At 41.4% G+C, this 15,447-nt stretch overlaps 1 protein-coding gene across 1 annotated transcript; it reads left to right on the top strand.

Moving 5' to 3' along the window:
* The first annotated feature begins 5,077 nt into the window (after positions 1 to 5,077).
* Positions 5,078 to 14,798, top strand: LOC136362461 (C-C chemokine receptor type 5-like). The gene is made up of 4 exons (XM_066320994.1): positions 5,078 to 5,090; positions 10,358 to 10,542; positions 10,951 to 11,103; positions 11,758 to 14,798. The coding sequence occupies exon 4, from the start codon at positions 11,769 to 11,771 to the stop codon at positions 12,837 to 12,839; it is 1,071 nt and encodes a 356-aa protein (XP_066177091.1). The 5' UTR covers positions 5,078 to 5,090; positions 10,358 to 10,542; positions 10,951 to 11,103; positions 11,758 to 11,768; the 3' UTR covers positions 12,840 to 14,798.
* Positions 14,799 to 15,447: the final 649 nt, after the last annotated feature.

The following is a 15,447-nucleotide window of genomic DNA, read 5'->3' as shown; positions in this document are numbered from 1 at the left end:
TTGAATCATGTTTTCATGCTTATGGGGACTCTTTCAAAGCCTCGCTTGGAAATAAAGAAATACATGAACATCTGGACTTTCAATGGACTTAGCCTGGGGATAAATAAACTGTATAAAAACTGCATGCTGAAACCCAGTATGTGTGGCAGGGTTGGATTTGCTGCTGTTTCCCTGCCCACCCAGCATTTGATCAATGCTGTTCCGATTTTATTGTGGCTTTCCAATTGGATTTTTGAAAAATTGCTAAATAAATTATTTTATTTTGAATTGGCTTCTAATTGTTTACAACGTCTACATTCTGAGAAGGGCCTGGGTAGTGTACATTAAACAGGGCCTGGTCCTGCACTGTAGTGAAGTGCAATAAAGAGAACCTCAAATAACCAGTCCCTCAGCTGGGAGGATGCCTTCTGCAAACTGAACCAAGCATTATGACAGGGTACTGTGCACCACAGTGTTTGTGTGGAGAGGTTAACATGAAGGGCAGACTGCACTGATATGCCCTTGTGTCATTCTTCTGTGAGAACATCTTAAGAATGTACGGGACTTCGAGTTTATTTACATCTCTCTTGTCAAGTTTTACTCCTCCAAGGTTCTGTGAAGTACCCTAAAGCTGTAAGGAAATACTGTGACATGTGAGCAGCTAATGAGGCAACTTGCATAAGCTATCAAAGGAAAATGTTTTACTTTTATATAGGTTCCTACCCCTCCCAAAACACAGTTTTAGAGCACCTGCATGCATATGAGGATGTAGGGGAAGAGGGGTACAGGCTTTACAGCCTTACTTCTGTGCCACGATAGGCAGTACATGCAGTTTTCATGAGCATGAGCAGAGTACAGTCTTCATAGTGCCATGTAAAATCTGTTCCTGCTTCTGGGCCCATCACCACCTGGACTGGTCTTTAAGCCTACTTTAGATCTATTCCTCTTCAGAAATGGAAGTAGACAGCATTATCAGGCTTACCCACTAAAAAATCACTTCGGCCCCAAAGAACAGTAAACCAAAAAATTTGACTTGATGTTTTTCCAAAAAAAAAAAAAAAAGATTTTTCAGAACCAAAAGCCCTGGATATTTTATTCAGGTTATCTGAAATAGTTTTTATCAATGCACAGGTTGGTTGTCTACCCTGAACATGTTGCCCAAGGCTGTTTATATCATTAAAGAGAACTCCCTCCATAACCTCCCTCCTCCATTCCAGCCTAAGGTGGAGTAACTTAAAACAGTTTGTCACCTTCTGCAAATACCTACCTCTGTCCCTTGAATAGAGAGGGAGCCCTTAGATAGCCAGCTACCAATTAAGGGTGAGAGAGATGATTCCTGCAGCCTACAACTTTCAGTTTGAAGGAGCTGGGAAAGAATTTCCTAGTAAGAGACCTTGCAAATGCCTGCTTCCTCGCTGTGCTCAACCGAAGTTGCCACATGCCTGTCCCTGTAAACTTGAGGACAGTCACCAAAATGCCTGATGTGAGCTGTTGTGGATGAGGGGGCTCAAGAGGAGTCCTCAGCATAGGTCTCATTAAGATATTTATTGAATTCCTGTTTTAGCACAAAAGATCTACTTCATTCAATTTCATCATAAAAGGGCAGGCTGAAGTACACTGGAGCAACAGCAAAGCCACTCCCTCAATATGCACCTTCCCTCATGCTGTCCTGCTTTGCCTGTACGTCTTGAACAGGCTTTGACACAGGCAGTGAAGTCAGCATTCCTCCTTCCATGGAAAGCCTAGAACATGAGATGAACTGCCAGGCCATCACTTACCTTTGCTATGGTCTTACTGGCATATAGCTGAAGACCAGTCATTTCTACTTAGCTAATCTGCTTGATAATTTTACCAATATTTTTGCCATTAGTGAACTGTCTCCAGCATCCCTTTCCCCCCACAGGAAAAGATACTTCTTAAAGAAAGAAGGAAAATAATTTCAGTGCTTTTATGTGTATCCCCACAGCCTGGCTTCAGTATGCACATAACATAGTATTACTGTCACAAAAAGCTAGTTTTCTCTTACATTCAGCAACTGATGGAGTCATAGAACATAATGGTTTGATTCCCCTGCTCTAGTTCTCTCAGTGGTACTGAGTTCATAATTCTTTTTTGATTCTTCCCTTTGGTCAAGCAGTACTTCCCTATTCATAGAATTTCAGTGGATTAGAATGCTGAAGTTTATGTACTCTTTTCTTACTGTTCATTTTAATATTTTATGGAGATGGAGAACCTAATTTTAAACGGCAATCTTCTCTGGGCAATGTCTCTGACTTCAGGAGATTTTCGTCCCACTGTTTCTTCTACTTCTGTCTCCTCTGCAGTCATATGAATTAGTTAATGTTTATAAAGCTCATTAAACCCATACAGGAAAGATACTATGAGTAAAATCATAGAAATTAAGTCTGAGAGATCCTCTAGTCCTTTTGCAATCACTTCTCATAGGCCATGCTTTCTAGACCAATGAACACAATTTTTCCCCTGGATTTTTTGAGTCTCAACATGGCTGAAAAAGACATTTTCAGGGGATTCTGTCCTTTGTAACAGGCTCTATCATCTATTAGATGATAGTAATTTAGGTGCAGTTCAAAATGTAGTTGCTTAAAATTAAATCCCTGATATGAAATGTTTCCTTTCCTTTGAATATGTCTTCTTTTTTCTCCTGTATTTTAATCTTGCTCAAACTGTTTGAAGCTTATTTGAAGCTTCAGCTTATTTGCATTGCCATTTTGGAAAGAGAGCATTCTTGGATGACGGATTCCAAAGAAGTTTTTCCCTTAAGATTTGAGATAAGCCCCTTCTCCAGGTGAAGCCCTTCTTTTCCATAAGGCAGTGAAAATGAAGTTCTTTAGGCAGGATCTTTGATCCTAAAAGCCAAATAATTTCTTTACCAGGCATAGCAGTTCACAAAAGATGAAACATGCAAACAAGACTTCTGAACTAGCAGCCTGTACATTGAGTAGGAAGAAAAGTCTTGAGCTGTAAAAAAGAATTTCAGATTCAGACAACAACTAAGAGGGAGATGGTATAGAATAAAATGTGTCTTGGTCTCCCTGTTATCTACTCTGTCACTGTAGGGAAGTCACTTTCTGCTCAGGCTTGAAAGTTTTCAATGGTTTGCTGTCTGTACGTACAGCAAAATCTACACAGCCCCTTCCCTTATGTGATTCCAGCCATCACATCCCTCTTCTTCTTCCTTGCTTAGGCACTCTTTCTGAAACAGCTTTATGAGTCTCTTTCTTACTCCCTCTGACATGTGTGATCAGGTTATATAGCTCTGCGTCTACTGAAGTAAATTTTTTTAGGAAATTAAAAAACCCAGCTATAATTGTAGCCAGTCTTCCAGCTTTTCAGGAATACTGTAGGAAAATACTCTGCAGTCTTAGAGAGAATGGTCAAGAGCTGCTACCAAAAAACTACAAATTTGAGAAATGTAGCCTTGCTATAAAATTGGAGCAGAGAAGTGGCCATATTATTCACCATTCCTATTTTATAATGATGTATGGAACCCAGTGAGATGCATCCCAGAGTCCTGAAGGAATTGGTTGACAGTAATTGCCAAGCCCCTCTCCATGATACTTGAAAAGTCATGGCAGTCAGGTGAAGTCCCAGGTGACTAGAAAAAGGGAGACATTGTACCTATCTTTAAAATGAGTATAAAGGAGGACCCTGAGAACTACAGACCTGTCAGCCATTTCTGTGCCTGGGAAGAACATGGAACAGAATGTTCTGGGAGCTGCACTAGGGCACGTGGAGGGCAGAAGAGTGATTCAGGACAGTCAGCACTGCCTCACCAAGGGCAAGTCTTGCTGACCAACCCAGTGGCCTCCTGCGATGGAGCGACTGCGAGAGTGGGCAAGGGAAGGGCTGTGGGTGTTGTTTATCTGGACTTCTGTACAGCTCCCACAACATCCTTCCCTCTAAGTTGGAAAGAGATGGACTCAATGGGTGAATTGTTAGATAGATTAGCATGTGGTTGGACCATCCTGTCTGGAGACAAGTTGTCAGTGGCTCAGAGTCCCAACGGACCTCAGTGACAAGTGGTGTCCCTCTGAGCTCTGCACTGGGACCAAGTGCTGTTTAATATCCTCATTAAGGACATTAGATCAAGTGCACCTTCGGCAAATTTGCAGGTGACACCAAGCTGAGTGGTGTGCTTGACACACTCAAAGGACAGGATGCAATCCGGAGGAACCTAGACAGGCTGGAGAAGTGGGCCCATGAGAATCCCATAAGGTTTAACAGGACCAAGTGCAAGGTGCTACACCTGGGTTGGGGCAACCCCCAGTATCAGCACAAGCTGGAAGATGAACTGATAGAGAAGAGCCTGGGGAGAAGAACTTGGTGGTACTGGTGGATGAGAGCTGGACATGAGCCAGGAATGTGCACTTACAGCCCAGAAAGTCAAACGCTTCCTGGGCTGCATCCAAAGCAGTGTGACCAGCAGGGCCAGGGAGGGGATTTTGCCCTTCTGCTCTGGTCTGCTCTGTGAGACCTCACCTGCAGAGCTGCATCCAGCTCTGGGGTCCCAGCACAGGAAGGGTATCAAACTGTTGGAGCAAGTCCAGAGGAGGTCACCAAGGCAATTAGAGGGATGGAGGACTTTTCCTGTGAGACAAGTCTGAGGAAATTTTGTTTGTTCAGGCTGAAACAGAGAAGATTTCACGGTGATTTAATTTTGCAGCCTTCCAGTATCTGAAGAGAGCCTCCAAGAAAGAAGAGGAACCTTTTACAAGCATGTTCGGTGACAGGACAAGGTGCAATGGATTCAAACTGGAAGAGAGTAAATTGAGATTAGAAGTTTCGAGAGCCAGTAGAAATACTTATTGACCTGAGGATGGGATTTTATTGAATTGAACCAGCCAGTCTCAACTCTGTAGAGATGGAGTGGTTCAGAAACTGACTGCTCCAGTTCCAGCTGGAGCAGAACAAGTTGGCACCCATTAACTCTTCATCCACCAGTTCTGACATCACCCTGGAAACAGAACATTTACAGAGAAGAAGAAACTTACCCTCCTTTTGCAATATGTCACAGGAAGTGCTGTTTCCTATTTTCAGATACATGTTTGCTCACAAAGAAGAACGCACAGTTAGACCAGCTTGATGAAACAGTGAGTAGCTGATTTTTTTCCTTATCTCTACATCTAAATGTGTGTATCTGAGGGAAATTCACTAAGTGGGGAGTGTATGTGCCTAATGATAGTGGCAGTACAGCTGACATTGAAGCAGAGATAATATCTTTGGGAACAAATGTGTCTTGTAACTAGGTTACAGCTTGAGATAAGGCTGAATGTGGAAGTACAGAATTCAGATGGATGGTGTAGAAAATCATAATCTTTTTTTGTATCAGAAACTTACTGGGTCTTGGTTTTGAAGCAGTTTTAGGAGATTGACAGCTTGAAGTTGCATCCTGCTAAGCATAAAATTGGTCAGACATTAAATCCTTCATATTTAACCTAAGTTCTCCATATCTAAGTCACATCTTGCTTTGTCAGATGGAGTTGGCAGACATTCTCCATCCTTATTCTATCACATGGTTTCTCTATATTATTCAAACATTTAATCTGTTAAAAGTGTTGTTTAATTACTTAATTATTATGTTTTAAAAGGATATTTGGATCGGGCCCTCTTTTTAATGTGATGTCTCTGAATTACCACATTAGAAAGTCTTTACTCCATATCTCAGCTATATCTCAATGAGATATTGGTTTTATACCCAGATTGCAATTTTTGATAATGAGGTTTTACATGAATAAAAATCATCAGAACTACAGTGGAATTTTTCTACTCATGCACAGGAAAAGGTGAGCTGCTCTGCTTACATAAGTGAGACTTGCCACTTGTTTATTAGCATAAAAGCTTCAATAGCTTACAAATTCTTTTTCATTTTTTCACATTCTTGGGAGAATTGCACTGTCATTTGCCTGGAACAGTTGACAGCAACAGAGCAGGGGGCTTGAACCTCTCAGGGTAGAGACCCTTGAAGCAGTAGCAGGACATCACATGAACCTATGGCATATGCCGGCAATCTCCACTCCAAACTATCAGCTTTCTGTTTTGTACTTGAGTTCATCCTCAGAATGGTGGTGACTGCAACTGCTGCTTGAATTACTCTGAATTCAATGTTTTATCAGATACTGAAAAAAACCCCCAAACCAAACCACAGCAAAAAACTCTAACAGACATAGTAGCCCAGAAGTTAGCTTACACAAGAGAAGAGCCCATATATACATATACCCATGATTTGGAGGAAGACATTTAATATCTGTCTCATATTTCTCTTTCTCAGAATGCTAATTTCAGTGCTTATGATATTCCTTTACTGTACATTTTGTTGAGATAAGAACACATCCTACTTCTTTTGTCTTGAGACCCATAGACTGACTCTATTTAACTGCAGAAAAACTCAGAATTTTTGCCAGACTGTCTTTCTGGTTTTTAATGGAGATCAGATCCTGAGGGCTCATAGAGAATTAAGCCTGCTGTTTTCAGCCCAGAATATATTTTACTTTCAAAGTTTTCCGGGGGTTGGAAAAACCCCATCAGATAGGAGGCAAGTAATTCTGAATGTCTCTAATGCTCAACTGTTAGAAAAGAGAAAGAGGTTTCCCAGGCAAAGTTTGATTTTGGAAGAGGCTCTTTCCCCACTCAGATCCTAGAAAGAAATCCTGTGGTCACTATCACATGAAAAGATGTTTTGAGGACAACCATCAGTTCAGAGTCTTACATAGAATATTTAGTTTACACTTCCATCTTTTCCTTCATCTTTCCTGGTAACTCAGGAAAACTTCTTCCTTTTATGCTTGCTCTCCAAGGAAGTGCAGGTGTCTGTGCACAGATTTCTCTGTGGTTCTGCTCCTCTTAGAGAGTTCAAGGCAAAGTTAGAGAGGTAGAGCTGTTAGCAGGAAACACTGGCTACCTGTCTTGCAAAGCCTACTATCAGAACATGTGGTATTGGTTTTTTTGTTATTTAAGTTTCAGTATTACTCAGTGCTGTGTTGCACTTCTCTCTCTTCATAAAGTGCCCTAAATGTTGCTGACACATACTTTTAAGATGACTACAAGTCATTAAGCAATTTCTTTTTCTGTGCACCAGATGCTGGCATTTGTGAAAGAAGGAGAGCAAGGGCAGAGGCAGTAGTGCTGTGGTACCCACTCATAAGTTTCAAAAGAGAAATCTTGTCTTAAACTGCAAAAAAGGTGAAGGGAACTTCGGTAAGGTCATTCAGCTTTGAGATGAGGAGCTCCATTCATGCACAGATGCTCTTGTAACTTGTAGTTGAGCAAGTTCTGGTTTCTGAGGAGAAACTTTGTCCAAATCTCCTCTAGAGCACAGCTGTGACAAATGTCACATTGGGCTGTGACAATTGTTGTCTCTAAATAAGTCACTGTAACAACTCAGGAGTTGCTTTGCTTGAATGACGTGGAAATGTCCAATAGTCCTACCAGCACCTAGACATCTTCTGGCTTAACGTGACACTGTAGATAGCAGCTAATGCTCAACAGCTAGTGAGGCTTCTCTCAAAGCAGCCAAAAGACAGAAATCTGCAAAGACATGTTTCAGGGCTACTCCTTCATTACAAGAATCTCCAGTGTTGCCATGAGTGCAGCTTTCCTAAAACTTAGATAAATGAAATGACATTTATTTGGGCTCACAAAGTACTCAGCAAACCAAATTCTCTCCCATCTAAGATGTAACACAGCGTTTTTTGCAAGAACTCTTTTCCAGGGTCCTGGTATTTGGCCCATTGCTTGGACAAACCTCTCTGAACCCATCTTCTTTGGCAACTCAGAGCGTAATCAGTGCTCCAAGGGGAAACAACAGTAGCCTCTTATTGGACTGTTCAGGTATTTAGATACTCTTACATGGGAAAAATACAGGATAAATTAGTAAGTTCTCCTTTTATACATCTATCTTAGGCTTGACATGTTGCCTACTTTTGCAAAAATCCTTCAGAATTTCTGTTAGAAACCAAAACTACCCTGTGAATGCAGAAACAGTGGGATTGTGGTCAGGACAGTGAGCACTGATGGCCAGATACAGTAGAGAAAATGAAAATAATTAAGACTTTCTGAATATTCATGTGTAATTTTGGACAGAAAAAGAAAGGAAATAAATGAAATAATTAAATACAAATTTTCAAATCAGAATTCCTCCAATTATGTTTCAATGGCACAAGAGCAGAGATAAAACCTGGAGATTTCTTTGCTATAACACACCCATTTCTGAAGTGTCAGACCTAGATAAATTAAGAGCCAAACACAGGCGTATTGTCAAGGGCTACAGCTTCTGCAGAAGATGCTTCTCTTCTCACAAAAAAGGAAATTGAGAAATATGGTAAAAGATAAATGAAAAAATTAAAATCAACTGCAACCAGTAATTTCCAAGAGCATTTTTTTATCTTGGTCAGTTTTCTAGAGTCCTTTGTGATTAACATTGCCTGTGTGCAGAGGAGAAGCCTTTTTTAAAAAAAGCATCTCAGAAAATATTTTTAATATTTTGTGCTTGTTTTAAAAGGAGGACCATACAAATACTGTGAGATTTCCCAGCAGGTCAGAGCCAGTAAATAAGACAACCACAACACAGGCTGTCTTTCTAGACAAGGTCAGCGTCAATTGTACAGAGCAAGAGCTAATTTTGGTTGTGGGAAGGTGAACCTGATCTGACTGGGACGGACCTGCTTTTCTTCCCAGAAGCCCTTATGGTGATGTCTTTTAGATTTATAACCAAAGCTGAGACAGTTGACCCAAACTGACCAAAAGGATATTCTGCGCCAGGTAACATCACATTCAGGAATAAAACATCACACTCAGGTGCAGAGGGAAGTTTTTCCAGAGTAGACATTGCTCAAAGGCTGCATCTGCCTGCTTAGTAGAACATGGCAAGCATTTGTCCTTGTATTACCTCTTGTGGGTTTTTCAGTTTCATTCTCTTATTCAGCCGTCTTTTTCTCAACCTGCAAGTTTTTCTTTCTTCAGCACTTCTGATTCTCTCCCTGGTCCTGCTGTGGGGAAGTGAGTGGGTTGACCAGATGGGGCCTTAGCTGCCAGCTGGGGTGAGCCCTTCACAGGACACAAGACTTGGACAGCAAAGGAGACAAATCCATAGGGAATCAGTTACCTTTAGTTTTGTTGCTCTCACAATTATTTTCTGCTGGTTTTACAACTCAAAATAAGTTCCAAACTCAGAAGAAAAAAAGAAGTTACTTTCTTTTTATGCAAATACAATGATTCTACAAGGCTAAGTGCATCAAGAGAGGTTTAGATCAAATGTTATGAAAAATTTCTTCACTGAAAGGGATATCAAGCTCTGGAACAGGCTGCCTAGGGAAGTGGTTGAATCACCATCCCTGGAGACAGTTAAAGGCTGTGTAGATGTGATGCTTAGGAACATGGTTTAGTGATGGACTTGACAGTGCTAAGTTAGTGGTTACAATGATCTTAGAGGTCTTTTCTGGTCTAAACAATTCTAAGATCCTACAGTACTATGATTCTATATATATTATAAGTGTAAATATATGTATATTTACTTGTGCATATCCACACACGAAAAATTGTTTTACTACTGTGTAATCAACAAAATTCGTTCAAGAAGATTATTTGTGTAACACATACATCCATCAAGATAAAAATCCAAATCAAAACTATGTCATCTGGATCCCGAATGCTCTGTAATTACATATCAGAAAATCGGCTTTCTCTCAAACAGCTAAATAAGCTGACATGAGCTTAAGATACTTCAAAAATTTGACCTGCTGCAGTTCAGAATGGCCCAGCCTGTAATTAAATTGACTGTCTACTAAAAAGCAATGCAGGGGCATGTCTCTTAGACTCCAGCCATGGGCTGAGTTTCTTCAGTGACATTTAGACTTGCAGAGCTCAAGTGCAGAAATGAATGAAACTGTGGTGGTTTTGAGAGTGTGGTCTCTGCAAAAGATGCTTGAGATCACACAGGGCAGACCACACCACTGAAAAAAATGCATTAAGGAAAAGAGTGAACACTGATGCATAGCATGAGCCCTCAGGGATCACACAGCAAGCTGGGGCAGATGCACTGCCTGAACTCTTCTCCATAGGGAGCACTCTGCTGCCTTTGTCTAAGAACAGGTATGACCTTTCCAGGAAAAAGCTGATTTCAAAACCAACACTGTGCCATGGTCTGCCATGAGGTGTCTGATAAAAGCAGACAAAGGTCCAACCATGAGGTGTCTGATAAAAGCAGCCATGATGACACAGGAAGACAGAGTAGCCCTTTAACCAGAGAACGTGTCTCTCTCTTTGAATGGCTACCCAAGGCATGGGTTGCATTTCCTCACTAGATGATCAGGGAGCACTTCTGGTTCCTCTGACACCCATCCTCACAAAATCCTCTGCCCAGCTTCTCACAGGACACACAGAAATTCTTCTGTGTTCTCTGGGGGTCTGTGAGAAGACAGTTGTCCTGAGCTTTTCAGAGATCACAAGTCTATGCTTCTGCACCTGGCTCACAATCCTACCAGGAACTTGGGATAAGGGGAGGCTTTGGAGACTGGAGAGGCTGACACCCAGACCCATTCTTGCAGGGTCAGTCCAGTCCCTCCAGCAGTCCCTAAACCAAAACAGAAGGCACAGAGTTTGCACAACTCCTGCACTTCCCCATTGTTGCCTTAGTAGAAACACTGATTGACAAAGGGTGAAGAACAATGCCACATGAAGAATTGTAGTGCACACTTTTAGCTATGGCCATATCTGCATTTTGCCTTTGTGCACCCTCCAAGAACTCTACCAATCTAAATTTTGCAGCTCCTGAATAAGGGCTGTAAACAACTATTGAAACAAGGAATCAAAACTCCTTACATCCCCAAACAGTGGTGGAGAGGTCTTTCAGCTGACAGGAAGATGTCACAACAGAGATATTAAAGGCCTCTCCAACAGTAGCTCTCATCCTTTGGATCATTTGCTAAGGTCTTTGTCTTTCTGTTTTCTCTACAGGACTGTGCACCAATTTCATTCCAGAGCTATCTGAAACCAGCACACTTCCACTGCCTCCAGCAGCCCTAGGCTCTGTAAAAGACCTAGGGTTTGCCATTTTAACCCAGAGCAACACTGCCGATTTTCCACTCTTCAACACCCACAATAGCACAGGTGGGTATGTTTTGCACTGTCCTAATTCCCATAGGCATTAAGGCTCCCAGAATTGAAGCACTTGGTCCCTTAAAGCAACCTGGAGAAGTGCTTGAAGCCAGCTGCTTTTCACCCATGTCACAGTGCCTTTGCAGGCACCATTTACACCTGACCAGTGCCTGGTCCTCCGTGGGTAAGGACTACAGGATGGACTGGCATGATGAGCAGGTGGCCAGATCCCAAGGAGAAGACTATGCTCTGCATGCCAGACACTGTGCCTTCCTAAGGCTGCCTTCCTGGCTTTCTACACTCCTCTGGAAAGCCACTGATGAGAACAAGAGCCCCAAACTACCCACAGCTCATTAAATTCATCCATCCTCTCCCCCTGGATCAGGCAACTGACAGGCTCTACTGAGGAGGGAAAACACACAAGACAATGTGCACATGGGAAATGACACACTGCCAACATGCACCAGCGTAACTGCACGGATGTATAGATCAGTTTCATGGGAGGTCTGCAACTTTATTCTTTCACACCTTGACAAAGTAATGCTTGAGCTTGTGTGCTCATCAGCAAAACACATTTCAGGAGACAACATCAGCATGTTTCGTTCTCTTCACTGCAAAGCTTGGAGATTCCCCTAGATTAATGACCTTATTTTTTCTCCTTTCCAGACCAATACACCATGGGAAATGAAACCACAGACTACAGTGACTGGCCACTGACAACAGAGTTTGACTATGGTGATTCAATGCCATGTATGGGAACTGAGGAAAAGCACTTTGCAGCAAAATTTTTACCACCTCTTTATTCTTTGGTGGTGATATTTGGCCTGACAGGCAACCTACTTGTTGTCCTTATCCTGGTAAAATACAAGAGGCTGAAGAGTATGACTGACATCTACCTGCTCAACTTGGCCATTTCTGATCTGCTCTTTGTATTTTCTCTCCCGTTTTGGGCTTATTACGCAGTTCACGACTGGATTTTTGGGGAGGCGCTCTGTCGAATTCTGTCGGGTGTCTACCTCCTTGGCTTCTACAGTGGCATCTTTTTCATCATCCTGTTGACCCTGGACAGGTACCTGGCCATAGTGCACGCTGTGTTTGCTTTGAAAGCCAGGACAGTGACCTACGGCATCCTCGCCAGCGCTGTCACTTGGGCTGTTGCTGTTCTTATCTCTGTCCCAGGGGTAGTATTTCACAAAACTCAGAAGGAAAGTTTAGCCTATACTTGCAGTGCTCATTATCCAAGTGATTCCACAATAAATTGGAAGTACTCTTTTATTTTAAAGATGAACATTTTGGGACTTTTTATTCCAATGCTCATTATGATTTTCAGTTACTCACAAATTCTAAAAACACTATTAAGATCTAGAAATGAGAAAAAACAGAAGGCAGTCAAACTTATTTTTGTAATCATGATTTTTTACTTCCTCTTCTGGACACCATTCCATATTTCTTCTTTTTTGCATACATTTCAAGATTCACTTTTCATCTCAAATTGTGAACTTAAAGGTCAACTGGAGAAAGCAATTCAAGTGACAGAAACAATCTCAATGATCCACTGTTGCATCAATCCTGTGATCTACGTATTTGTTGGAGAAAAATTTAGGGCATATCTTTATAGCTTTTTCCGAAAGCATGTTGCACCTCACCTTTGCAAAAAATGCCCAAGTCTTTATTGTGAAAAATTGGAAAGAGTCAATTCAACATTCACACAATCCACTGCAGAGCATGACATCTCTACTGGACTGTAAAAATACATTAGTTAGCAAATTTTGCATCACTTGCTTTGCCTTAAGGGGTGTCTGACTATATTTAAGACCTTTATGTCAACCACTACTGAAAACTGTTATGATCCCTATTCTTGTGGTCGACTGCTCCCTGGGATTACAGCCCTTTCCATCGCTAAACTAAGAGAATCAAGGAGTTCTCCAGGAAACAATTAACTGCTTAGCTGGGTCACATCAAGATTTAATAGGGCCCAGATAAATACGATTGTGCTTTTTTACAAAAATGTATCCAATGAAATTTACTGAGGGGAGAATACAATATTGAAAAGTCTAAGGGGTAATAGGTCATCTCACAAGATCTTACTGGGACAATTTAACTGAAGAATTTTTCTGTTTTGCTAATGTGCAGTCATTTTTAAATATAATCCTTTAACAGCTATAACTAAGTTGTAGCATTTTGATTTTTGCTTTTTAATTTCATGTCTGCCATATCATTCAGTTTCTGACCTTTTCCAAAGTGTGCTTTTAATCAGCAACATAGTGATTTTTATGGGTGCAATTTTTCAAACAACTGCACACACGAAGTTTACTGACTGCACAGCAAGACAATGACACACTCCTAAAAACTGTGAGCTTGATTCTGACAAGTCCTATCCTTCCAAGAATAAAAACCCACTAAACCAATAAAGGCCCTTTAGGCAAAGATCTGCAAGACCAGAATGAAAATTACCCTAGTATTTGCTATGCAAGTTTCAACATGAGAAAAATATCAGCACGCTCTGAAGGATGTGAGCACAGTACTCCTTAGTTCTGAACAGGTAAATCATGTGCAGAAAAAGAGTTTACACAGCAGCATGTGACACCGATGTGTCAGGTTAGGCTCCTGCATGGGAAAAATATGCTCTTCACACACAGAGAAAGTCTGACTTTTGGGATAGGCTACTAGGAAGACAGTGGCCTTGGAACTGCAAAATCGGCCAATTCCAGACAAGGCCTGCCCTTCGTGCCTCCCCAGGAGAAGAGTGCCTCTCGCCAACTTGTGCCTCCATGATAACTGCATGCTGATTGAAGACTCAGGAGCATTGGCCTTCTGGGGTGTACTGTGGCCATACATTTATTCCACTATTAAGAGTTTCCCTGTAAAAGAAAGGAATTCTAGGGACATGGGGTCAGCAAAGAAGAGGAAGGAGGAGCACAGCAGACAATTTCCTACCTCAAGCTGTAAAGAAGTGCAGGTGAGCACTCCTTATGCAAGTGAGCTGTCCTGGTTTTTCCCCCATTTCCTCGCAAGGGCACTGCTCATGCGTGCAAGAACTTGCTCATGGAAATCTGGAGGGGCAGGTTCAACTAAGCTCCAGCAAAGCCACCAGAGGGAATTCCACATTACTTAATGTCAGGCATGTGATGCAGATGCCTAAATTAACACCAAATCTCTTCAAGGTCCCTCAGTGGTCAGTAGAGAATAAGAAGTGCCTGAGCCAGAAGCAGTCATGGGATTTAAACAATCTCAGGGGAAGATTAACTGTCCAACTGTGGAAGGAACCTGAAAATGCCAGCCTCTTAATTTGGATATCAGATGCCTTAATCTAGATAGTGCAAATACTCTTCTTCCTCTTGCCTTAAATGCCCAGACACTGCTTCTATTAGTTGTTAGCTCTTATCCCATCAGCCATTATAACCTGGTGAGGTTAATAGCCACAGATAGACCACACGAAAAAACAAAAACTATTCTCACAGTAAACTTTCTTGCTTAAAAATTATAGTTTTTCTTTCTTTTCTAATTTCTTTACTGAAACAATGTGAAAGCACTTTTATAATTTTAAAGCATAAATTAGTTCAGTGCAATACAAATCCTGCTGTAACAGTGATATTTCTACTGCTGTGTTTAATTGTAAATCCTTATCTTGTTGGAATTAAATTTCTTCCTGTTTCCATGTCAATGCAGTGAAATTAATAAAATCAGTGTCTGGAAATCTGTGTACACCCTGTAGCCCATGTTCTCTTCTGTAAGCAAAAGGGCATTGCATCTGCTCTAAGAGTGGAAATGGGAAAAAGGCACGTAGGCACTTGCAATACCACACTTCAAACCAAGCATGCAGAGAACCATCTGCCCAGTCCAGAAGATTCTGCAGCTGGACCAGCTTTTTATCCATCAGCAAATTTGAGAAGAGTGACCTAAAACAGCTTTGGAAAAAGTCTGGGGCCTCACATTTTAAATGAATGAGATTCGGAGAAATAGGGGTTTGTGTGTTATAGATAGGGAAAGAATGGAAATAAAAGAGGACAAGAAGAGATGTCACTCTATTAATATTGGGATAAAAAACAGGATTCTCCATAGCCTCTCTGCAGCAAATTTTAGATCTACTTGCACCATATAGAGTGATGCCAGACAAGCAGTGTACTTGTTGTCCCAAGTTTTATGTGTAAGGAACTTTAGCCCTCGAAGTTCAATATGGAAATATGCTTCTACTTCACCCTGCCATTCTCCCTGCTTCATTGTGCCCATTCCTTTTTTATCAGCCTATGATCCACACCTCCTTCTCCCCCCTGTGCACTCTTCTCATCTTTCCACCAAATGTTGAACAGCTAAGTGAAAATTTTTGCACGTTCAAAACTTTTGGCATGGAACTCC

This window comes from Sylvia atricapilla, chromosome 1 (genome assembly GCF_009819655.1).
Source record: "Sylvia atricapilla isolate bSylAtr1 chromosome 1, bSylAtr1.pri, whole genome shotgun sequence".
Taxonomy (NCBI): Eukaryota; Metazoa; Chordata; class Aves; order Passeriformes; family Sylviidae; genus Sylvia; species Sylvia atricapilla.
This window is presented reverse-complemented; position numbering and strand designations above follow the sequence as displayed.